Here is a 25,580-nt window from a genome sequence, read left to right as displayed (position 1 = left end):
TTTCAATACTTTATGGTACTTTCTAATCCTTAGAACTCCCTCAGACTGTCTGTGTTTTTAATCTTACGAAGCTGGCTGTTTGTTTTCATACATTGCGTTTCTCCAGCTCTAAATCTAAACTGAATGCTCAGGCTGTTTCATTTGAGGCTGGATGAGGGGGATTAAGTTAAAATGATGAAGACATTAAGCCTGTTCTTCTAATGTCATTTTAACAGGCTTGTGTTTGCAGCCCTGCAGGTTAAAAAGCCTTGTCTAATGGACGGGACACCTATGACAGTGTCCTTTCTTGAGGGACCGCATGTTGGTGGAGCCCTGGCTCTCCTGCTCCATCAGAGATACATGGAGCCTGACTGCTTCCTGTTCAGTGGGCTGTCTGGCCCCTCAGTGATAAGCAGAGACACACTGGCTCCTTGAAGGAAGCTTTTAGTAGAGTTCCCAAACTCACTGGCCAACTTTCTCCTGTGGACCATTTATTTATCAGGAAATGAAATTGGTTACAGCGTTTCTCACATTGCCAAGCCTCTCTGACAAAATCTAGTTTCTTCCAGAGTTCAGGAGAAGCATTAACTCTTTCTTGGTACTCAGAACTTCTGGCCTCTGTCCCTGGAAAGCAGCATCAGGTGGCGGTTGGTGGTGGGTAGGGCTGCAAAGCAGAGCACAAGTCAGGGGACTCCATTCATAGCCCAAGAGATGACCTCTGGGGGATGGGGTTTCACTTCACATAAACATAATCCTCTTTCAGAATAAAGTGTCATTTTCACAAGGCTGATTTTTCCCTTCCAAAAATGAAAACTTTGAACAATGTCAGCAGAGCCTGCTAACTTAGACCAGTGAGCATTTCTTAACTTGGTGAGACTAGAAGAAGCAGAAAAAACGAGCCCGTGTGGTTGTAGGGCAAAGAAACTACTTGGGTGAGTGAAGGTTAAGTTACTACAAAGTATATAATCTAGTTCATATGTTTAAGGAGGAACTAGGCTAAATTATCCAAAATATTCTGACGCATGGAATCATTTCACTTTGGGAGGCAGCATTGGTGGCGCATGGCATGCCGTTGTTCAGTGCCGTCCCCAGCTCCAGCTCCTGTGTTTGGAATTAGCAGGCCCAGAGGTAACACACAGTGTGCATGTGGCAGTCATTAAGACTGTGGAAGTGGTTGCTGGCTAATTGATAACAGTAGCAGCTAGAGACAGCCTTATTTAATTTTCAATAGTCCCTATGACAGGACGCTATAAATGGGTCCCTTTGTAGTCTTGCTGTTATTGTCCTTGTCTGTGTGTCATTAAATGTGTGAGAGTTAATATGTGCACTTGATAAAATTTAGCAGTGAATTTCTTTGACTCTCTTTCCTCCTTTGGAGACTCTTTTCATTTGATGTTATCCTTGGTTATCTTGGACCCCAAAGTAAGTAGACAGCTCCTATCAGTGTAGCCTACTACCCTTGTCTGCCGTGGCTTCTATTAGCTACAAATGTGCTTATGGTCATAAAACCAATGCTTAGCCTGTGCCCACTGGTGCCTTTGCTCATATCTGAGCCCTGGAGAGGTATACTGGTTCCATAAAGGGTAAATGAATGCGTCATTCTCTCTTTTCATCACTGGGAGATAAGCTTTTGTGAACTTGAATTGCATTTAGATCAGTGTGTCTATGGTTTCAATTGCTATCTCATAATGTTACACAGGCTAAAGTGGGCGGTTACCTTTTCTGAAGGATGATCTTATTTTTCTCCATTCCATTTTCATATGTTTATAGCAAAAGATCATATTTTTGGAAATGGAAGCAGTCTTTTATTAATGACAGGCATTAGAGGAATTTCTCTAATGGAAATGTTCAAAGGATGTATCTACTTCCTTTTTGTGTTTCTTATAACCTCCCAGTCTCAGCAGCGGTGTGCATCCGGCATTCTCCTGTTGACACAGATGGTGGCAGATAGGCACTGAAGCTTTGCCTGCCTGGCTGCTGCCCCGCATCTCATCCTCCTCTGTGCAGTCTGCGTGTGGGTGACTTCCCGCTCGCGTTTTAGTCCTTTGTGCGTGTTCTCCACCTTCTACCATCTAGACTCTCAGCCTTAGTGCTCCTGGTTGAAGAGAGAATCCATGGTTTTTCAGATGCAAACACTGTATCTATGAGGAACCATATGGGCTCTCCATCTTCCTATTTATTTACCATTTTCACACCGTCCTTCTCAGACCCCTGAGCCCTTGAGTAAATATCTCCAACAGCCAGTGACTAATGTCCCTTCTTTTACAAAGCTACTATCTGCAGTAGGGATTTCCTTGCCTTTCGTTTGTTCAGCTAGTACTGATGGAGCCACCACTGCCTGCGCCACACTCTGCTAACACTGGTGTTTTAAAGGACCCTCCTGCTCAAGGGGGGGGGGCTGCCTTCTAAAGGAGCAGTCAGAGAAACAGCTGTCCTTTTTTTCACGCGGGAGGAATCTTCAGCTAATTAGGGGGTGTAAATGGCAAGAGGGCTCCAGAAGCCAAGGAAGGAAGCTGCTGCGCTAAGTGCTTTGGATACCTTGATTGAGCAAAAGGGGAAAGGGTTGTGGGGTGGCTGCAGACCTACAACCACCAGCATAGAACGTGAGCGAAGGGGAAGGCCTAGAGGACGCTGGGGGAGAAAACACGAATCAGGGCTCCCCGAGTTGAGCGGTCCAGTTGAGCTGTGCACCCCTCACTCCACGTCAGTTTTCCCTATTGCCCGCCTCACCTCCTGGTGCACCTCGGGAACCCCTTGTCTCCAGCTTCTGGCTCCTCTTGCCTGCCAGCTTGACTTTTTAGAACAAAGGCAGATTCTAAACAGTCGAAACAGAAAGGGACATGAGCCTCTCACTGCAGCCTGACACTCCTCTCCCAAGACGTGGTTTTAACAAGCTTAGCCATCTGGTTCCCAAGTCCATAAGAGATTAGAAGGCACAACTTAAAAGGACTGCTCCAAGTTAGCATGTGAGCAGCAGTGGAAATTGAGGGCCACTTGTCCTCATTAGCTGTGGAAGGACAGAAAACAACACATCTGACTGCTCCTTTCCCTGTCTCTTAAGAACTTTTACAAGTCTGCAGAGGTCATGACCCTGAAGAAAAGTTGGGGCAGTCCCAGGACCTGGTGTTCTCTTGAGAAATGTAATGCCCCTTGTCCAGGCCAGCAAGGGAAGTACCTAAACCCAGAGATGGCACAAGGCCCTGGCCTGCCTTCCGGGACACATGAATTACTCAGAGACTTTCTCTTTTGTGGTAAATTTGCTTGCTTTTTTATTTGGGAAAGAATCATAGCAAGATTATCCTGCTTGCTTTAAAATATGATTTCATTTCTAGTAGTTTACAGTTTACTTGCGTTTTCATGAGCATGTTAATAACTCTGCCAGGACTTAGTTAGCGCATTTGAACCACACAGCGCCCCACACAGACAGGTGAATATGTCAGTAGTGTGGTTTAAGGAAGCCCGAGCCAGGCTTTGAAGATCATAACCAGCTTACTGTCCTTTTGTTTTGTTTTGCTTTACCCATTTGCTCACTATACATTCTGTTATCGGTATTTTTATTGAAAACTTGTCTTTGTGGATTTTCCCATTCCTAGTGTCTTTAAGATTCCTTTACGTGCATCTTTAATGAAAAGATTTGTCAGTTCCGTGCAGACGTGCTCATGGGAAGTGTGTGGGGTGGGACATGTGGAGTCACAAAGGTAGTTTAGGATGTGTTCCTTGCATTCCCTCCTAGAGAGGAAACTGAATTGCCCATTCTTGTCAGTCTGTGAGGACTGCATGGGATTTTTACATCTTACAAACTGCTAAGTATCAACACATTCACATGTTTTTGGTTGTTTTCGTCTGAACATCCCTCACTTCCAGCTGCACAGACTAATAAAAAAGAAGAAGGAGAAGGAGGAGGAGGAGGATGTTGGATATTGTGGCTTTTTCAAAGAAGCAACATTGGCTAGTGTCCTTTCTCCAGCCTCCAGCTTAGTCTGTAGGGAGTGCTGTTGTTTAAAGCAAGCCACAGAGGACTCAGGCCTCAACTTCTTTGGTTCTTAAAGAAGTAGACAGAGGCTCAGCAGTTAAGAGCACTCATTGCTCTTACAGAGGATCTGGGTTCAGTTCCCAGCACCATGTGGTGGCTCACAGTCATCAGTAACTCTAGTTTCAGAGGATCCATCACCATCTTGTGGCCTTCACAGGCAACATGCACATAAGGCATAGACATACATGCAGGCAAAGCAACTGTACACATTAAGTAAATGATTTTTTGAAAGAATCCTGTCCTTAGCAGCATTAGTTTGAATAGTAAGAGAAGACAAATGCTTGAGCCATCCACTTCAATTCTTTTATGTATAGGAAAATGAGAATTGACTGACAGAGGTCACAAGCTCAGCAGGGACCAATGCAGGTCCAGACTTCAAGATATATTTTCTCTCTCTCTCTCTCTCTCTCTCTCTCTCTCTCTCTCTCTCTCTCTCTCTCTCTCTCTCTCTCTGTTTATTTGAGACTGGGTTTCTCTGAGTTAATAGCCTGGCTGTCCTGGAACTGGCTCTGTAGCCCAGGCTGACCTTGAACTCACAGACATTCACCTGCCTCTGCTTCCCGAGTGCTGGGATTAAAGGTGTGTGCCACTAGCACCCTGCTTAGGATTCTTTACTGTTTGTAATAACCCATGCTCTGCTGGACTTCTTTGTGCTCAGGGACACAATGACACTTCTCTGTCTGATGTTCTATCCAAATCTGCCTCCAGAAAGCTAGATAGCCCCTCTTATTAATGATCAGCCCCTCAAGCTCTGACGGTTGACATTCACGATGTGTCTGTTTGTTCAGAGTCCTTCTCTGGCCCACTCCCTCAGACTGGCAGTGTCAGAGGGCGGAGTGGCCTGAGTGGCCTGGGGCAGTAGGGACTGCCCTCTGAGGTGTGGTCCTGGAGGCTCAGTGTTCTAGAACCCTGCCTGTTTCTCCCTTGTATGTGTGTCTGTGACAGTGTTTAACTACTGGCCATTCGAGAGTCAGTTCTGCTCCTAAATGTGGTGAGGGGACATAACTCTTAGCCCTCCCCGCTCCTCAAATGTGGCTGTACCATCATTGGCCTTTTTTTTCCCCCCTCGGGCCCTATGATTCTCATGAGGGCCAATAAAAGTTTGCCTTCCATTTGAGGTGGCCACACTTCACCCCATACCTTCCCATGGTGCACTGCTGCGGTCCCCAAGACCCTGGTCTGATCTTCCAAAGCAGATCAGCCGCTGAGTATCTTTCCTTGTTGGTGAATTCATTCGCTATTTTATTCTGGAATCATAGCAAAGTTAGCATGCTTCCTTTAAAATATGCTTTATTTATAATAGTTTAGAGTTCGCTTGTGTTTTCATGAGCATATCAGTAAATACATCTTACCCAGGGTTTGCTGCTACCCTGCTGCCTCTGCCAAGCTGCTTACCCATATGTCCCTGAAGCCTGTCCATTGCCTTCTTATCTCCCCAACACCCACCATGGAACCCTGTATACAGTAGGCACACACTGTGTGCCTCTTCAATCTCATAGGATAAGCAGGTACAGTCTTCAGTAAAGTAAAGAAGGTCATCTGCTAAAATTTGATGATAGTAGCCACAAGGTAGACCTTGGCAGTATTCATAAAGAGCTGGATATGGGATCAGGAGCAGGGATAGGAAAAGGAGTATAGCCAAGAGTAGTGTGTGCCTATGAGCCTGGCTGGGGAGGCTGAGGTAGCAGGGCTGCAGGTCAGAGGCCAGCTTGGATTACATAGTGAATTCTAGCCCAGGGTAGGCTACATATTTAGATCCTGTGAAAATAAATAAATAAAACCATTCAAGTTTGGTGATGCAAGCCTTTAATCCCAGCACTCTGGAGGCAGAAGAGGCAAGTTTCTGTGAGTTCAAAGACAGCTAGAACAACATAATAGATCAAAATAAATTAATATATAGACAATACAGAGGTATGGTGTGGTCATCAAAAACACTTTTAGAAAATTTAAAAGATTCCAAATTACAGACGCTTGGCATAGCTCTTAAAGCTGAACACGTGATCAAGGGGGTCCCCTTTATCTACTGAGGTCTTGTTTTCCACAGTTTCAGTTGACGACAGTCAACATGTCTGGATACATTAAATGAAAAGCTCTGTAAATAAACAGCTGGTAGTTTTAACTGCACATAGTTCCACACAGTGCAGTCATAGGCTGTCCGTCTCCCTTCTGCCCTGATGAGTGATGTGAATATCCAGTGTTTCCACACTGTGCACGGCACCCGCCTGCTGATCACACTCATTGGATTGAGTCTTTAGAGGGATGTAGTGCTTCTTTATCGACTGTAGAGTTTTAAAAAAGATTGAGAGGTGGGAGTGGGGTGTCCCTAATGACTCTGTTTAATGTAAAGCAGGGAGGGGCAAAGAGTAGAGAGCAACAGAAAGTGAAGGCAAAATATTATTAACTATGTAAATTCTCTCATTTCATTTTCATCTGAAGGTCAAATTATCTCACCAATCTTTTCTCTGTACTGTCAGGTGATTTATGTCTACCCCCCCACACACACACACCACCCTCAGAACTAAAGAAAGATATCACCACTGTTGCTATATTTGAATAAAAGGGTTATGTTAATCATATTTTAAAACATTTCTCCAACAAATAGTATAGTACATTTTTGTTGAATTGTAAAGAATGTACTAAACATTTTCGTTTTTTTGTTTTGTTTTGTTTTGTTTTTTAAGAAAGATGAGCTGGGCAGTGGTGGTGCACACCTTTAATCTCACCATTCAGGAGGCAGGCAGATCTCTGGGATCTCTGTGAGTTTGAGGTCAGCCTGGTCTACAGAGCGAGTTCCAGGACAGACTCCAAATTTACAGAGAAACCCTGTCTCAAAAAAGAGAGAGAGAGAGAGAGAGAGAGAGAGAGAGATGAGTTAGACAAGGTCATAATAAATGCAATTAAAGGTCTTGAGGGGATGTTTGCTTGATTTAGTTGTGCTTCTTGGTTTTGCTATGTGATCTCTAACCCAAGCTCTTCTCCAACTCTTCCTGTAGCTAAGAGCGGCCTTGAGCTTATCTTCTAGTTAGTTATGTGTATGTGGTGGAAGTGTGGTGTATGGATGTAGACACAGCATGTGTGTGCAGGTAAGTGAATCAGCCCTCAGGAGTGAGCTCTCCTTCCACTGTGGTCCTGAGGGTGGAACTCAAGCCATTAGCTTGGCAGCATAAGCCCTTACCTGCTGAGTCATCACAAACTTCATTACTGATCCCCCCCCCCCAAAAAAAAAATAAATAAATAAATACTATAAGCAAAGCTTGTGGTTTGTCTGTGAATAGTTTGGAATGGTTTTGCTTTTCACTTACATCCTGATCTAGCAATAAACTAACAAAACAAGTAATTTCTAAGTGTATCTTGAACAGTTTGTTACTTTCAGAATTGAGAATATAAACCAGGCATGGTGATGAGAGGACGCCGCTAGCTTAAGTCACACAAGTAGAAAGTTTGAGACAATCATTTGTCTGGAGCTTACTTTCCCCTGAGGATACTCTGGTGAAGGGGCAAGTTAATCACTACGTGACGATTGCACATGAACTAGTTCTGTGATGGCCGGGCTGTGTTGACAAGTGAGATAAACTGGAGTCTTGACTGGGGATCGGACGTGTTCAGGGTGCAGATGCTGAAGCCTGGCGGTCCCGTTGACTCGTTAAGAGCACAGTGCTCTTGCTGCAGACTGCAGAGTCCTCCCTCTCAGTCTAGCTAGTTTGGTTTTCAAGTTGGTTTTAATCAAATAGCTCATAGCTGAAAATTAAGAGTGCCCCTCAGAAAGTGGGTGTGGCATTCTCTCCTGTTGCTCTCTTGAGGAAACAGAAGGCTGCTGTGACAGCCCCCTACAGTGAGTGTTTCCAGAACTGTTCTCCCGCTACTGTGTGTTTAGTCAGAAGACAGTTCCTTCCTTCTAGAGTTGTGAGTTTGAGGGGCTAGAGTGGAGGAACCATTCTGGATAGCTGGAATCTCAGAGGTTTCCACTGCTAGTGAATGGCCCGTAAAACATCCTATTCTTTGTTCCCCCTCCCTTTCTAATGCTGGGCATTGAACCCAGGGTCTTGAACATGCCGGGCAAACAGCTGCACAAGACACATTCTACTTGAATCAGAATGTGTATTACCAATCTCAAATCTTTCCAGGATACTACTTTTATAGGACTAGAAGTTGTTCTGATTAAATTTTATATAATTTGTATAATAAGAGTCTATATAGGCTTATAAATTACGAATTTGATTCAGAAGTAAAATCATTTAAAGCCTAGCCTTTGAGATTGGCCGCTTAGTGTCTCATTTCTATAAAGTTAGATTAGTGCTGTGTGTGGTAGCATGTACTTTAAAAATCCTGGCACTCAGGAGGCAGAGGCAGGTGACTCTCTGCAAGTTTGAGGCCAGCCTGGTCTACAAAGTGAGTTCCAGGACAGCCAGGGCTATATAATAAAGAGATTCTGTCTCCAAAATAAATAAATAAAATCAAACAAACAGGACAACTTTGTAGCCCAGATTTTCAACAGTTGAGGATAGGGTAGGAAATGTCCTGCTCATCCTCCTAATCCAGCTTTGCTCTTCACAACCTGTGCTGGTGGGCCAATGGGACATTGTAGAGCTTCTTCCTTGGAAGAGTGAGTGCGTGTGTCTGGGTGTCTGGGTGTGTAATGTGCCAAATGCATGCTTGTTCTCTCAGTGTCACCCTTGTCCTAACAGTGGGGGTACTTTGGGGCAAGTCTTGTTTATTAGGCTTCCACTTACTCTGGCTTTGCCCCAAGGAAGGAGGAAGGTGAGAGCGTTACCATTGGTAGCGGAGGCCGTGCAGGTCCACACGGGAAGGCCCTGAGTGGACATTCTGATGCCTTCTTTCTCACATTAAGTCTGAATGGCTTTCTGGGTCCATCATAAACTCAAGCCCCATTTCTAGAGTGGAGTCGGTTTCTGCGCTGGAGCTTTTCATCCCTCTGTGCCACATGCAAGGGGAGGAGACACATTGCCGTGCATGGGGGCTAGGCTTGGCTGTGAGCTAGAATGGAGCTCTCTGGTTAGGGTGCTTTATGCCTCTTGCCCCAAAACTCTTGAGGCTTCTGCGTTTCCTGAGACCTGTGAGGGTGGTGAGTGTGCTGGTTTCCCGTGAGGCAGGAAGGAGCAACCCTGCCTGGCCTGTGTGGGCCCCAGGCCTGGGGACTGATGAGGAAGTTGTTACCAGTAGGCCGGGGTGGTAAACACGCAGAAAGGTCATCTTGGGTGACAAGGATTCTGTGCTTGTTCCTAAGCCATTGTTACTGGGTCTAACGTTTACAGAGCTGATGAGCTAAGATTAAAGTGCAGAACTAAGAAACTGCATTAGAAAAGCCGACTGAGACTTTCAGATCATCCTTTTTCTCCTGCTTGAAAATGGAATTAAGGTTTGACAAGTCTTCAGAACACTCACTCAGTCTGGCTCAACGGTCCCCTGGTGCCCCTTCAGGCCCCTGAAGTCAGCTATACTGACCCATTCCCAGAGCTGACCTGGCTGCAGAAACCACAGCTGAGAGATAAAGACACATTAGAACCGATCCCATGGTAGAAATGGGATTCTACTTCTCTTCTTTGTTCCTGGGCGGGGGGTGGGGGTGGGGGGAGCGGGGAACAAGTCATGAAGCTCAGCACCTGACCTCTGCAGAGGCAACTCAGGTGGCTGTCTGCACCTGCAGGTCCCTGCCACATCTCCCTTCCCCTTTCTAGGCTCCTTGTTCTTCTCCCTTCTTGGTTCTCTGCCCTTTCCCTCTGTCTGGACCATGACACTCATCCCTAGAGCCTTCCAGTCACAGTCCCGCTGCTTCATGGCCCTGGATGTGGCCTAGGCTTGGGCTTTCTTCACGCTGCCCTCCTTCATACTCCACCCAGGGAGCTGCTGGCTGCAGCCTCCGTGTGGTCTGCCTCTGCTCTGTTCTCTGTTATTCCTGTCTGTCTTGTCCTCCTGTCCCCTTCTATATTCAGTTCCTACCCTCATTTACATGCACCCTCATTTGCCGCCACTCAAAGCCTGTATAATTTCTCCCTTCTCAGGCCCCGAAAGGCCTCACCACCACTGCCTCGCCTTTTGTTGTTTGGTTGTTCATTTGTTTGTTTAGGATCTCGTGTAGCCTCAAACTTGTTGTATAGTTATGAGGCTGGCCTTGACTCCTGAACCGCCTGCCTCTACCTCCCTAGTGCTGGGATTACAGGCGCTTACTACCAGGCTCGTACTTGTCTTCTTGGGGTTGTGTTGGCCGTCTTCTGGCCACACCTGGTGCAGAGGCTGTCAGCTCCATCACAGCAGTCACCGTGACATTTCCTGATGCCTTTCGGCTCATCCCCTCACCACCCTGTGCGGGGAATTCTGAACCTGTTCTCACCTGGATATGCTTCTGAATAATCCTCTCTACCCTCAGAGACTTCCTGATAATGCCCTCTTCTTTGGGACTGTCCCAGAGTCACTGTAGATGGGTGGAGGCAGACATGAGCGTGAAGCGCGCAGAAGACCTGGGGTTTCTCTGGGAAGAGGCTGGTGGTTGTGCCCGGGAGAGGTAGCAAGCATAGCTGAGAGGTCACATACAGCCACCTGTGGAGACCCTCGCATGCAAAGGATCAGAGTTGGCTCCTAGTATTTGATACCTGCGAGGTGCTTGTCACATTAAAGCCACCAAGAAAATGGTGCACTCACAGAGGTCAGAGACTGTTTCATAAATGCTTGTCTAGTACAAAGGGTCACCCTGTAATTTAATTTATTCTCACCAGTTTGATAATACTCAGATGAAACTTATAATGCCCAGAATTGGCACCAAAACAATTCAGAAGAAAGAAATTGAGGCAAATGAAACAAGAGCTAATGGCTGGCGCTGGCAGTGGGCACACAGAGTTCACCAAACTGTCCTCTCTACTTTTGTGTCTGCAGGTGTTTGTCCCAGGTAGGATGTTTGGCCTGCAGTCTTTCTGAGCAAATCTTCAGTGTACAGACCCCTCCCCCAGAGCAGCAAACTGTAGTGTATCCACATCCTCAGCTCTCTCTGCCACTGAGCTCCAACCACCAGAAGAGCCAGCAAGTAATCACGAAGACCCACCTGTTAGCCACATGACAAAGAAATACATAGATTAATATATAGTTATATAGCAGTTATAATCAGCACAGAGAAGGATGCATCTTTAGCCACCTTTTGTCCTGTTCTACTAAGCACAGCACTGGAAACTGCTCGGAAACAACAGAATTGATATCTCCAGGCTCTGGGAGCCGGAAATCTAAGACCGAGGCCCTGGAAGATTTTCTGTCTAGTCTCCCTTCCTAACTGTGGAAGGAAGTAGCTAGCTAGCTCTCTGGGGTCTCTTTTACTAAGTCAGTAATCCCACTCATGGTCCCTCATGACCTCACCCCCTTGTGATTCACCTTGTGAGCAGGAGTCAGATGCAGTCCCTGTCCTTGCAAGAAGGAGCTCCTGGCTTGTGTACTACAGCGTCCTTCTTTGTTCGGTAGAATCCCAGGACTTGTAGACGTGTCCACAGGGGAACTCCCCCAGAGAACCCAGGCTTTAGAGCAGTGTTTTCAAGGCCTTGATGCCGAGCAGTCATCTGTTCTCCTCTGGGGACTCAGGATTTTCGCCTTGGTTTTTGTTGGTTTTGTTTGAGGGGAGGGAGGTTATTTGGTTGTATTTTTGTTTGTTTTGTTTTGTTTGTTTGTTTTGTTTTTAATTTGGATAGAACAGAATCTTGATTTTTATAATAAAAAGTGTATTCTGTATTCTTTGCTATAAATAAATCCAAATAAAAGGATCTTTTATAGTTTGCATCCTGGATCCGTTTCTAAAATACAGAAAGTTAATTGTTTAAACTCAGAATTTCCTTTTTGAGAGATCCTTTGAGATGTGATTATTCTCAAGGTAAATTCCAATTTTGTTTCATTTTCATGCTTGCAGCGTATAAGCAATTGAATTATCCATGGTTGTTCCCTAAACATAGAGGAGATAAGCGAAGCCTCTGTCCCCATTGACAGATGGGGATTCAGAGCCAGGAAGCCTGTGCTGTAAACCATGGCTCCTTGTGCTTTGGAAACGACTGCTGGCCTTCACGTGCCGCATCTGCAGGTGTTCCGCTTGCTTAAAGTAAATAACGATAGAGCCCAAAGCAGGAGGAGAGAGCTCTTACAGGCAGAGCTTCTTGGGGCCTTCTGCAGCACCGTGTAGTCTATACTGCTAGTCTGCCTATAGAAACCACTTCAGTATCCCGGCCAGTCTACAGTCTCGTTCCCCCTCACTGCTTAGAGCAGGCCTCATCCGCTGCAGAGGTTCACGAACTGTCGAGGTGATGCTGTGTGTCTGACTTTGGTACTGTCAGAGCCTGCTAGAAATTCACGGGGCCTGGATGTCCCTCCATTCCCAGCCTAGATGGCAGTGGTGCTGGCCATAAGTCTGTGCTTCCTCATCAGTATATTTATTCTAGTTTCAAGTAATTGGTAAGTACGACAGTTGCCATAGAGAGCGTCCAGTGCCAGCTCTCTATCTTTTGCCACCCCAGTCTATCTCAGCTGGTGAAACAAAACAGGGCAGATATCAGTGTTATGCCTGGCACAGCTTCAGCTTCCAGACTGTAAGTGGCATGTCACAGTTGCTTGCAAGCCCCTGGCCCTGAGTGGATATTTGGTATTACACACCTCGGCTCCCTGTCCTCAGCATCCATAGCTACTGTAGAGACAGTTAAAACACCAAGGTGTCCAGCTCCTTGTCTGGCTGCCGTTCTGCAGCTATGCCCGTAGACTGTGTGCTCATCTCTGACGCTGTGGCCACAGATACTGGCCGTCCTCCCAGCGTGTGCCTGCTCTCTGACATCATCCCAGTGTCACCACCGCTTTGCCACCCAACGCATACACTTCCATGACACTGCCTCTGTCTTGTTCTCATTCATAAAACTGTACGATGTGAAAATACTTAATGCCCTTCATTAACAATTAGAGATTGAATGGATCTGTACCGTCAGCTAAGTCTTTAACCCGCTCTGAAACCAGCTCAGATCCCTGGGTTTGGATATGATGGCCAGTTTTTACAGTTAGCCAGAGGGGGGATGCTTAAAGTGCCAACCACCCGGGAGGGCTGAGAAGATGGCCCAACACAAAATCCTAAACTTAAGAATTGTAAACTTTTTTTTTTAGTTTGATTTGTAGTTCTCCAGGTTGAACTTTGTAGATGACAAGCTCATGTCACAATGTCAATGGTTGGATGCACCTGGCTCAGCTTTTTGGTCCAGGAAAGGAGAAAGCAGGAATTGTGAATGGGAAAGGAAGGAACAGGCTTTGTAGACGGGAGATCATGCTACTTCTGCTGCCCTCGGGTTTCTGCAATTACTTTCCTTGGTGGCATCCGGCTGGTGTCTGGATCGTATTCGATCTGTGATGGCATCTCCTTCCCTGCTTATCATCCTGTCTTCAATGCTTTGAAAACAGTCGGCAGTATTAGCAGTATGACAGTGGTCACAGTCTCTTTGGTTGTTCTGTAACAGTGCTGGGGTAAAGGACTCCAAGAGCCTTTGGTGTTCTTTGATTCTTTGGGTGACTGCTTTGTTTCAGGAAGACAGGAGCAGAGGTGACAGCTAACTTGCTGGGGTGTTTAGGGAACCCCTCAGGAGTTGTGTATCCACCGAGCCTTGCTGTCTGCCTTGCAGGCCCAGCCCAGTCGGTGATGCGGAACACTGACTTTAGTCCTTGTGGCTTTGAAAGTATAAACAAACCACGTGATGTGCTTTGAATTCAGAGATGACTTGTGTTGTGTAACCATGTGTTACCAGGCAGGGAAGCCACGGGTCTAGTTCAGCCTCCATGGTCACTGGGAAACCCATCCATGGGAAGCACAGAGGTGGGGTTTCTTTCTCCTTTGTGCCATAAAATTTGTGGACTCGGAACTATGTGTGGTGACTCATACATGTAATCCCAGTACTGGGAGGCTAAGACAGGAGGGTTGCCAGAAGTTCAAGGCCTACCCTGAGATACACACTGAATTCCAGAGCAATCCAGGCTACATAGTGAAACCTATATCAGCCTTCCCATCCACCCCAACCCAAAAAAATATGAATTTAGGGCTGTGGGTCCTTCACAGAGCTTGCTTGACATTCACTACTACACACACACACAGAGTTTCAGTCTGATTCCCTTTCTGTGTACTGAAGAAGGCAGCTTAGCAGCCACAAAGCTTTCCACATACTGCCCGGAGCGGGCGGTTCCTCTGTGAGCAGAGGAGAGTCCTCTACTGAGAAGGGCACCAATGAGTGCTGACCACGCCTGGCTCCCCCCTTGCTAAGGAATAACCAAGGCAGGCTTGCTAACAGTGACAGGTTCCTGTGGAAGCCTAGGGACCATCAAATTTGCCTGCAGCTTAAATCCAAAGAATGTTCAGAGACACTAACTCCCGAGAAGGCACAGACATCTTATCTCAGGCTGTCTTTGCTGGAATTCCCTTTCCAAATACCTCTGCAGCGTCCGTGGCAAAGGCTCGAGGTCACCGCTGAGTCTCCTGCCTGTCCTTGTCCCGTCATCCTCTGCATCTCCCTGTACACACATCTCAAATATGGCAAAGATCCTTATTTTTCATTAAATTAACTAAATATCTGTATCATGAACCTGCTTCTAATTCTTCACCCATCTCCCTCGTTCACAAATTAGTCTGGAAAAATTACCGTGAAGACGAATGACTGCAGATAAGCAGTTCAAGCTTACATTCGAGGCCACGCATTGCCTTCTTTACCCCACAGTGCAACCTGAACAAGAGTCTGATAAAGAACTCGCTGAAAACGGAATTTTTCATTTCATACATGGTACTTCACTCTAGCCCCTCACCCCATGACGAGTATATATGTGAGAGGTTCACTTGCTTTACCATATTGATAGCTATGTGAGATACAGCATCCATACCATGGCCCATGTATGTCTGAGGGCAGACTGAAGTACCTCCGAGTTGCAAACAGCACAGCTCATTTCTCCTTGGGGCCATGGACTTCATAAAGCTCATTTGTCCCAGAAAACTCTGGACCACTGTTCCACTAGCTCATCCAAAAGTTCTTCCTTTAGTCTTTGTAAATGATTTTATTGTGTGTATCTGGGTGTTTGCCTGCATGTCTGTCCCTACACCACTTGCGTGCCTGGTCCCTGTGGAGGCCGGAAGAGGGCATCAGATCCCTTAGAACTGGAGCTGTCGGTGATTGTGAGCAGCCACCTGGATGGTGGGAACCAAACCTGGGTTCTCTGCAAGAGCAAGCATTTTTATTTTATTTTATATATCACTCTCTGACCTGTTAAGCCTCTGGCCATGCTCTTGCATACTAAGGGGCACATCTGTTAGGCATGGGGGGGGGGGTCTGGTATTGTAGTCAGATCGCACATACGCTGCAAGCCCACTACTTCCATCCAAGCATCTGCCTCCCTTCTGTGATAGCTCCCCTCAGAAGGGAAGGGCACAGTTCTAGTTGTCCCTGAATCCCCTCCGGGCCAGCTTGTAGCAAAAGTTTTACAGACAGTTCTGTGCTGTGTACCTGACCTGCTGCTGGCCACACCACACCAGCCAGTTTCCCCCTACCCCTTCCGGCAGAGGGCTTACCCTTTCTGCTCCAGCAATGAGACATTGAGGACTGGAGCCAAAGGAAAGCCCCCATCCTTTCCATGGGCCTCTGCAGGGATACTTGCTCCAGGCTTCACATATTGAGCCTCAAGTTGTGGCTGAGCGAGAGGTATGCTCAATATTGTCGTAAACCCATTGTTTCCTGTAATATTAAAAACTAGTATAATGCATTTCTAAAAACTGAAAGCAATATCAACAACAACAACAAAAATATAGTGATTTGCTGGTCAGTGTGGGGGTGTCAGCTTATATCCTTTACTCTCACTGTGGACACTCAGAAGTGGTGGAGCCATTTCTGAGCTCCAAGTGCATTATGCCTGCTAGCTGGAAAGCCCCAGCTGGCCCCCTGCATAGCCAACGACTATATTCCTGGATATGCAGTGTTCTGTGACCTGAGCCACCTGGTTATGGGTTTCATATTTATAGCTTTGTGTTTTCTTTTTGTTTATCTATGTTGTGGTGTTTCGAATGACTTTTATGTTGGAATACTTGGTCCTCAGTATGGAACTGCATGGGAAGAATTAGGAGGTGTGGCCTTGTTAGAGGAGATGTGTCTCAGGGAGTAGGCATGAGTTTCACAAGACTCATACTCATCCCAGCGTGCTCTCTGCCTCCTGCTTTCTGGTTGAGGTGTGAGCTCTCAGCTGTTCTGCCGCCTTGGCTTTGCTCTGCCATCATGGACTTCAACCTTCTGGAATCCCGAGTCCAAGTAAACGCTCTCTTTCACAAGTCGCCTTGGCTGTGGTGTTTCAGCACAGCAATAGAAAAGTAACTAAGTCAGCAGTGTTGTTTTTAGACAGTGTCTGTTTAGATAGTCCAGGATATCCTAGAACTCACTCACTTGGGATCCTTGTGCCTCAGTAACCCAAGTACTAGGATTACAAGTATTTGAGGCCAACCTGGAGAGCATGGTGAGACCCCTATTACTAACTCAAAGTAAAAGTAGAGGCTGGAGAGATGGCTCAGTGGTTAAGAGCACTGGCTGCTCTTAGAAAGTCCCCAGGTTTGATTCCCCACCCACATGGTGACTCACTACGATTCTTAACTACGGTCCAGGGGACTTGACACCCCCTCTGGTCTCTGCAAGCACCAGGCACGTCCCTGGTGCGCATACATACATGCATGTAAAACACCTAGACATGTAAGATGAGTAAATAACTTATAAAAAATTTTTGAAACAAAAGTAGTAATCACAAATTCCCGAGAAGTAGACACACTTTGTCCCCAGCGCTGCTGCTCAGTGCTTGTCTTCTTTCCGCTGGGGGCTGCGTCTTGACACATCTGCAGCCCGTTCTGTCCTTCCATTAATCACATGGACTGATGGCATCGGTGCCTCCAGGTTTGCCAGTTCACCGTTTCTCCCACCGGATACCCAACCTAGCTCTTCTGGTCCCGGTATTAGGCAGGACCATGGGAGTCTTCAGGTCCCTCCTCTTTCCAGCTCCCCATGCTCTGCTGGCACCTGTGACCCCTCTGGAGTCCGCCCAGGTCTGCACAGAGACTCTCTCTCCTCTGCTGCCCCAAATGCGGTACCCAGATGTAGTTGTTGCTCAGTGACAGTGAGAGGAAGGGTGGAAGTTACACTCTGATGTCTGAGGTGGGTGGATGATCCCCACATCTGTAATACAAGCACGGGCTTCACAAGGAACACAGTTTTCTTTGCTGCCCTGTGACAGGCTCATGAAGCCACTTTTTCACTGTCTGAGCAGGCTGCCCACTACAAACCAGCACTGTGGACAGTGGCTTGCTGGTCAGTCCCAGCCCGCCCCAGCTGCCAGCCAGTTTTGGCTGCCTCAGACCCAGTGGCCACCCTTTACTTGTCTACCCTACTTACTGTGTGCAGAAAACTTTCTTCAGTGTGCTGTGTAGCTGTTTGATTGTAAATTGCATTAACTTCTTGGAACCCTGCCAGGTGCTCGCTGGACGTCTGATGCTATCTCTGTAGACTTTAGGTGGAAGTTGGAAGTCTCCGCTGAACTTCTGTGGTAATAAAATTATTACAGTTGTACCTTACATCTGCTCGCTGACTTCCTGTGGGTTTTCACCAGATCACATGACTGACAACAGACCCAGGCTGTAGGCTTTTGGTGTGCTTGCTACATCCAAGTCTCTCCGCCAAATCAGACTTCTGCTTTTTCTCTGAGCGGAGCGTCCGGATGTCCCACTGTGGTAGGTTGATTTCACTGGAGCTGATAGATAAAAAAGAAATGTTCCCGGCCCCACTTAAGAGTCTAGTATTACCTCTGGCTCCAAAACTCAAAACAGCAGGGTTGCTGTGAGGAGCTTTGGACTAAGACCAAGCTCCTAGCTTCAGAGGTGGGTTTCTGCCGTGTCAGGACCATGCCACAGGCCAGGAATCCTGAAGAAAGTATGAAAGCCAAGGCTCCTACCAGAACCACCTGGGCTGAGATAGCCCACTGCTGTCCTGAGCTGGCCAGGGCCAGAAGAGCTCATGTGCTACCTGGCAACCCCCTTGTCCCTCTCAAACACCTCTCCCTTCCTAGGACACAGTGGTCCTCGGGACACAGTAACCCGAAAGTCACTGGCAGGAGCCACAAGGGGGCCTGGGAAGTGCCAGCGGGGCAGAGTAGAGGAGAAGAAAGTGGAGCTGCGATGGCCCGAGGGTGTCCACTGGCACACGGCTGGCCTTTGCAGCTGCCAGGCAGCATTTGTTGGGGTGTCAGGGATGGAGACGCTCCCCAGAGAGGATGCTGGATGTCCCTCAGCCACACGGGGTGGCATTACTGTTCTCCATAAGCTTGCAGAGGAGTGTACAGGAAAGGGTGCCTTTCTGGGTTTTTGATTTGACTTTCAGACATGACATTTTTGGACTGCATCCTGACAAAATGTGTCCCTGCTGTCTTTAGCTCTAAATAAAACCTCGTGTCTTTCTTTTCCTTGGCTCTTGAGCATCCTAAGACATCTCAGAGAAGCAATGGTCTTAGGGATACCTGTTCAAGTCTCTACCTAACAGACAGGTTGTGGTAATGGGGCTAGGGGCCATGATAATTGTGATGCAGGCCCAGTTTGTGCGTCAGATTGGCTGAATAGCATTTTGAAAAATCTTACCATTTATGCCTATTATCTGCTCTTTCAGAGTCCTAGGTCAGCCAGGCTTACAAATAACTCGTTTCAGTAGAAGGGACTTTACTTCGTGTCACCAGTCTGGAAGACAGTCTCTGTTTTCTTTGCTATTTGTTCATCAGTCCTTTGTGAACCATGTGACCTGCTGGTGAAGACTTAAAACAAAAAAACAGGAAATAACAATAGCTCACAGTTCAGTCGTTCACTCAAGGAGAAAGACAGCAGACAGAGAAAGGCGCTGTGCTGTGGTCTCGGAGCTATGTGTGCTGTGTTTCTCTGCAGACTTGTCCCCAGCAGAGGCAGTTGTTCATGGTGTCATGCTGTTCTTCTCTGCCCTCTATTTCCCTGTGACTCATGGTGCACACTCAGGAGACCACAGCTTGGAAACACTGTCTGTAAAACGATCAGATCGTCATCAGCCAGCATTAGCCAGACTAAACCCTGGAAGGTACTTAGTAATAAGTTCCTAGACCACTGAGTCACTGAACAACAGCCTAGTATTGTCTTGGTCTTAGTTAGAGGAACTGGCCTTGAAGGCCAGAATAGGTGAGTGACCTCGGAGAACATAGGTGTCTACTGTGAAGCTAGCTGTATGAAACCTGCGCCTGCTTGACTTTGCGGTTACAGTGGGGTCAGCAGCCATGGCGAGAAATAGAGAGGTTTAGAGCCCCCACTAGGGCCAGTTGATAGCCAGTCAGAATTGAAAGGAGTTCATAAGTCCTACATTTTATACAAAGTGAGAAACCAAAGTCCCAGGGAAATACCCTGAAGTGCCCAGCTTGCTCTCTTGGTCCTAGCCTGGCCTGTCAGAGACAGAAGGCACCCAGGCACCAAAATTGAAGTAGACTATTGAGGAAACCTCATATCCACCCTAGCTGCAGGTGTTCTGAGGATGGACAGCCCAATCCTTGGTTTGAGAGGCTGCAATGGAAGAGTCCCACATCCTGCCGGCTGTGGTCCCTTTGGCAGGTGACTTAAGCAAACTGTGTGTCACTTCTCTTTCTGTACAGTAGTTTCTCTGAGACTGTCCCAAAATTATTGTGTGGCTCTGAAGTCCATTCAGCAAGTGTCAGTGATATGCCAGATGCTCAGAAAGTGCCTGGTTTCTGAGACCTGTCATGTGGTTTCGTGTGCAATGAATGAACCAAGGACAGCCCTGATGCACCACTGATGGCCGAGATGGCAGTAAGCCACGGGCTGGGGGATGCCACATTTCTCTTCAGTAAGGTGCTCATGGTAAAGGGGGGTGTGTGTGTGTGTGTGTGTGTAGACAGAAGTTTCTGTCCTGCCCAATCCCTCAGTGTTCAGTCCCAAATAAACACATAGAGACTTATATTAATTTACTACTAACTAGCTCTTACAACTTAAATTAACCCATAATTCTTATCTATGTTTAGCCACATGGCTCATACCTTTTCTCAGTATGGCATTCTCATTGTTCTTCCTCTGCATCTGGCTTGCAAGTGCATGTCTCCTTTCCTCTTCCCAGAATTCCCCCAGTCTGGCCGCCCTGCCTCTCCTGGTGGGGCTCCATGACTGGGGAAAAGGCCACAAGGCTTTCAGTAGACCCAACTGCTCCTCAGGCTACAGGAAAAGAGACCTCTGGCCCTGGTGGCTTAGTAAATCAGGAATAAAATTCAGGTTAGAAGCCAAGGCTTGATGCTGTGGTACAATGCTAAGTGCTACCTCAGGCAACCAACCTGCCAGCCCAGAGGCCAGGAAGAGTGCCCCAGGGCCCTAGACTATGTACAGGGTCAGCCCAAGTCCTAAGAGGAAGGAACTTGGCCTCTCTGTCCCCAGTGGGATGAGGCTGAAGCCAGACTGCAGAGCCAGCTGCTCCCTAGCCAATCATGCCTCCCCCTTTAGCTCAGGGCTCAGGACTTTTTAAAAAATAAAAATCACTTTGTTGCTGGGTAGTGGTGGTGCATGCCTTTAATCCCCGCACTCAGTTATGTAAACTATCATATCATCAGCAAATAGTGAGAATTTGACTTTTTTTTTTCTGATTTGTATCCCCTTGATCTCCTTTTGTTATCTTATTGCTCTGGCTAGGACCTCAAGAACTATATTGAATAGGTATGAAGAGTGGACAATCTTGTCTTGTTCCTAATTTCAGTGGGATTGCTGAGAGTTTCTCTCCATTTAGTTTGGTGTTGACTGTTGGCTTGCTGTAGATTGCCTTAATTATGTTTAGGTATGTTCCTTGTATCCTGCTCTCTTCAAGACCTGTGTCGTGAAGGGACGTTGTATTTCGTCAAAAGCTTTTTCAGCATCTAATGAGATGGTCATGTGATTTTTTTTTTTACTTTTCAGTTTGTTTATATGGTGGATTAAGTGGTTTTTAAACATAAAGCAAAGAAAAGCCGCCTACAAATCATAATCCCAGAGAACCTAGACAACAATGAGGACCCTAAGAGAGACATACATGAATATAATCTACATGGGAAGTAGAAAAAGACCAGACCTCCTGAGTAATTGGTAGCATGGGGACCTTGGGACAGGGTTTAAGGGGAGGGGAGAGTCAGAGAAGGAAGCAGAGAAAAATGTAGAGCTCAATAAAAATCAATTTTAAAAAGTCCCAGCTTTGGGAGGCAGAGGCAGGCGGATCTCTTGAGTTCGAGGTCAGGCTGATCTACACAACTAGTTCCAGGGCAGTCATGGCTACACAGAAACCCTATCTTGAAAAGAATTAATTAATAATAAATAAATGAATAAATAAAAATCACTTTCTTGTAAAGAATTTATCACACAACTAAATTAACACAGCCACTCAAATGAGCACTTGCCCAGACCAAAGTCTCTCTGTCTCTGTGAACTTCATACAGTGAGAAGGCTGGATAGTTTGTCATTTGTTTTTTGAGACAGGGTTTCTCTGTAGCTTTGGAGCCTGTCCTGTCACTCGCTCTGCAGACCAGGCTGGCCTCGAACTCACAGAGATCCACCTGCATCTGTCTCCCAAGTGCTAGAATTTAAGGCGTGCGCCACCACCACCCGGCAAGGCTGAGGACTTTTGAGGAAACATTCTCACCTCCAACATGACCACTCCCCAAGACAGGATCTCTCAAGAAGAGCCAGGCCTTGACACTGAGCAGAACAAGATGTTTACCTTGTCTGCCAGCCAGCAAAGCTCTGCCTCCTTTTACCCCACCTCAGTGAACTAGCCAGGGTCATTATATTGTTTGCTGTGGCCTCAGGTGTCTTAGTCAGGGTTGCTATTGCTGTAAAGAAACACCATGACCAAAGCAACTTGGAGAGGAAAGGGTTTATTTCACTCAAGGTTCAATATAACAGCTCATCACCAAAAGCAGTGAGGGGAGGAACTCAAGCAGGGAAGGAACTTGGAGGCAGGAGCTGATGTAGAGGCCATGAAGGGTGCTACTTACTGGCTTACTTCAGCCTGCTTTCCTGTGGAACCCAGGACCACCACCCACAATGACTGGGCCCTCCCCCATTGATCACCAATTAAGAAATGCCCTACAGCCTGATCTTTCTGGAGCATTTTCTAAGCTGGGGTTCCCTTCTCTAGATGACTCTAGCGTATGTCACGTTGGCACAAACTCTCCAGCACAGCAGGTAAGTTCCACTCTCCCGGAAGCCACTGACAGTCAGAATTTGTGAAGGTCTGGTCCTCTCGGCCTGTATCCACTCTGGGGAGGGCCCTGCACACACACCACTGCTCTTCCTGTACGTGAAAAGTCATCTCGTTCTCATTGCAGAAATTCCCAGAACTGAAGTTCAGGTATGTGGAAGAGGAGCAGCCTGAAGAGTTTTTCATCCCTTATGTCTGGTCTCTGGTCTACAACTCAGCAGTAGGCCTGTACTGGAACCCGCAGGACATCCAGCTGTTTGCCATGGACTCTGACTGAAGCGGGGCACACCCACGCCCGCCCCCAGCGCTGCAGCTCTGCTGGTTCCTTCATGTCTAGGCGCAGAAGCAGACAGACTGCCGGTGTGTCTTCTGCCACAGAGGGGCACATGGCGTGCTCCCCTCTCACACTGAGGATCGGAAAATTGCTGCCAGTTAGTAGGTCGCTCGGCTTTGACTGTACTGCAGGGGGGGGGGGTGCCCAGTAATAAACAGAGAACTCGCTGTTCAGTAGGTGACTTATTTCTAAACTTCTGAACCCAAAATCTAGAGCTTTCCCGGGATCCTGGTGCCTTGGACACATGACAAACGCATCAACACTGTATGCCATTTCCCTTTTTCTTAAATTGTTTTTAGACTGATTTATTTCTATTCTGTGTGTATGAGTTTTTGCCTACATGTTTACATGCGTACCATTTGCATACCTGACGCCTACAGTGGTCAGAAGAGGGCTTCAGATGGGACCTGGAGTTATAGAAGGTTGTGAGCTGCCACGTGGGTGCTGGGAACTGAACTCCTTCCCTTACCCACTGAACCAACTCCCCAGCGCTGCTTTTCTTCTTGAGGTTTGTTCTCATACTGGAGCCACACTAGACTGAAACTCACAGCAATCCTCCTGCCTGTGCCTCCTCTCGGTGCAGGGATTACACGTTTGTGCCATCCAGCCTACACATCTTTTTTCTCAGATACTGACAATTTTTGTTTTAGTATGCATATGCTTGTACGTCTCCATGCACATGTGTGTGTGTGTGTGTGTGTGTGTGTGTGTGTGTGTGTGTGTGTGTGTGTGTGCGCGCGCGCGCACGCGCGTGCATCTATGGGCATGTCACATATCCATGATGTGTTTGCCTGCTGCTTGGCAGTCCAGAATTCCATAAACACTGTACCTGCCCGTATGACACTAACCTTCAAGGAGGGAAAACACCTTTGGGGTTGAGGTGGCCTCTGAGCTGACCCGGGATTTGGGGGTTCAGGTTGGCCTCTGAGCTGACCCGGGATTTGGGGGTTGAGGTGGCCTCTGAACTGACCCGGGATTTGGGGGTTCGGGGTGGCCTCTGAGCTGACCCGGGATTTGGGGGTTAGGGGTGGCCTCTGAGCTGACCCGGGATTTAGTTGAAGTCACACAGAAATTAATTCATCTACTGTATTATTCACTAGGGAAAACTTAATTCTGAAAGCAACCTTTTTCCTTCAGCCAAATTAATGGGACGAACAAAAGGAGACCAGCTTATTAAGACAGCATTCTGTCCGAGGTGAAAAGTATGCTCTTTTCCATGTTTCTGACTTTGAAAAAAGTGTTGTGGGGCTTGTGAGACCCACGAATTTGGTCCTACACACCTTTGGGCTGTGCTGAGTGGAGCAGCAGGTGCAAAGGCTCCATGGCGAGGCATCCACATCAGTGTGTAAACCTGTTAGCACCGGCCTTTTCCACCCATCCCCACACCCCTGGGCTCGGGGTGGGTTCACCATGGGGTTCACCATGAACCCCATACGTACGCCATGGGTGGTTTTCCCTGAGCGAGTGCACTAAGCCCTCTTTCTCCAGCTTTCAGGTATATGGACAGGTCACTTATCCTCTTCTTGAGTGGATGAAACTGGAGCCTTCCCTGGGTGGTGGTTCCAGGGGCAAGGGCAGCTGACCCACTGCTGCCCCCATAGACCAGTTCCCTGGGGATAGCTGGGACCACAGCACAGGGCTTCTGCCCCGGCACTGCCGTCCCAAGAGCAGGGCATCTTGAGGTAGAATGGCCTAATTAGCATTTCAGGCAATGGCGATGTGTATTTCCTACATAGGAAAATGATTGGGGCTGGAGAGATAGCTCAGAGGTTAAGAGCATTGCCTGCTCTTCCAAAGATCCTGAGCTCAATTCCCAGCAACCACATGGTGGCTCACAACCATCTGTAATGAGGTCTGGTGCCCTCTTCTGGCCTTCAGGAATACACACAGACAGAATATTGTACACACAATAAATAAATAAATAAATATTTTAAAAAAAGAAAGAAAGAAAATGATTGGCAGCTGTCGTTCGTCTTCAGCGCATTCCAGTTTGCTCCTTTTCCTTTAGACAACGTCACAGAAAGTTACAGGTCCTGTGAAACATCACTTCTTTGGGTGTCAGGGGCTAAGCAGGAGCGTGGGACATCGGTTACGGGACAGGCAGTTCCTCTAACAGGAGCTGCAGCTCCCAAAGCCTATTCACGGTGATGGGGGCACACTGCCATCCAGACCTCTGCCCCAGCCTCCTAGTTCCAAGCGCCCTGAGCCCAAGCCTCCTTGCTTGCCTCCTTCCGACCCCCTCTTCTGGCTCACTGGCTCAGTGACCTAAAAGCTCCCCTGGGGCACCGCCCACCTAGTTGCTCTACTGGACTGAGGTCCACAGCTGCGCCACTGCCTGCCTCAGGTCAGCAGTCGCTGGGGTTTCCTTCTAAGCATAGCAAAGGAGGACAGATTGATCACTTACTTGGCAGGAGACTTGCATGGTAAGCTGAACTGCACTTGAGTTTAGATACTAGTTTGTTTAGGGCTGTCAGATTTAACGTGCTCAGGAGCTGAAGACTCAGCTCAGCAGTTAAAAGCGCTTGTTCTCGCAGGGGAGCAGGGTTCAGTTCCCAGCTCCTTCATGGGGGCTCACGACCATCACTCAGTGTCAAGAGATCCAGCGTTCCCTCTGACTTCTGTGCACATACATACACACAAGATATTCATTCACATAAAGAGTGTGTGTGTGTGTGAAACGAAATGATACAAGGCGATCCTATGTTCACAAGAAGGTGAAAGTTGGCCTCTGCTATTACCCAGGCGGGACTGATGGAAATGAACATCTGATTTTTCCTGAGATCTGAAAGAATTATTGCAGCCAGGCACGGCTGTGCACATCCTTAATCCCAGTCCCCGGGAGACAAAGGCAAATGGATCTCTGTGAGTTCAAGACTGGGCAGAGCTACATGGTAAGACCCTGTCTCAGGTCAGGTCAACTAAGGTTCAGGAGAGAACCACTGTTGTGTGGTATCGGTGTGTGAATGAGGGGTTCTGC

The 25,580-nt window shown here is 47.4% G+C and overlaps 1 protein-coding gene across 8 annotated transcripts in view; it reads left to right on the top strand.

The window, feature by feature from the left end:
* Positions 1 to 22,907, top strand: part of Dym (dymeclin) — a 274,253-nt gene extending 251,346 nt beyond the window's left edge. For 7 of the 8 annotated variants that reach the window (XM_075968269.1, XM_075968267.1, XM_075968262.1 and 4 more), the window contains one exon: positions 22,397 to 22,776. In XM_075968269.1, the coding sequence (XP_075824384.1) occupies positions 22,397 to 22,546 (150 nt within the window). In that variant the 3' untranslated portion in view covers positions 22,547 to 22,776. Of the gene's footprint in view, positions 1 to 22,396 lie in introns of all 8 variants that reach the window. The other variant, XM_075968265.1, reaches the window with a different exon arrangement.
* Positions 22,908 to 25,580: the final 2,673 nt, after the last annotated feature.

The sequence above is a fragment of the Microtus pennsylvanicus genome, chromosome 4, assembly GCF_037038515.1.
Source record: "Microtus pennsylvanicus isolate mMicPen1 chromosome 4, mMicPen1.hap1, whole genome shotgun sequence".
NCBI classification, from domain to species: domain Eukaryota; kingdom Metazoa; phylum Chordata; class Mammalia; order Rodentia; family Cricetidae; genus Microtus; species Microtus pennsylvanicus.
This window is presented reverse-complemented; position numbering and strand designations above follow the sequence as displayed.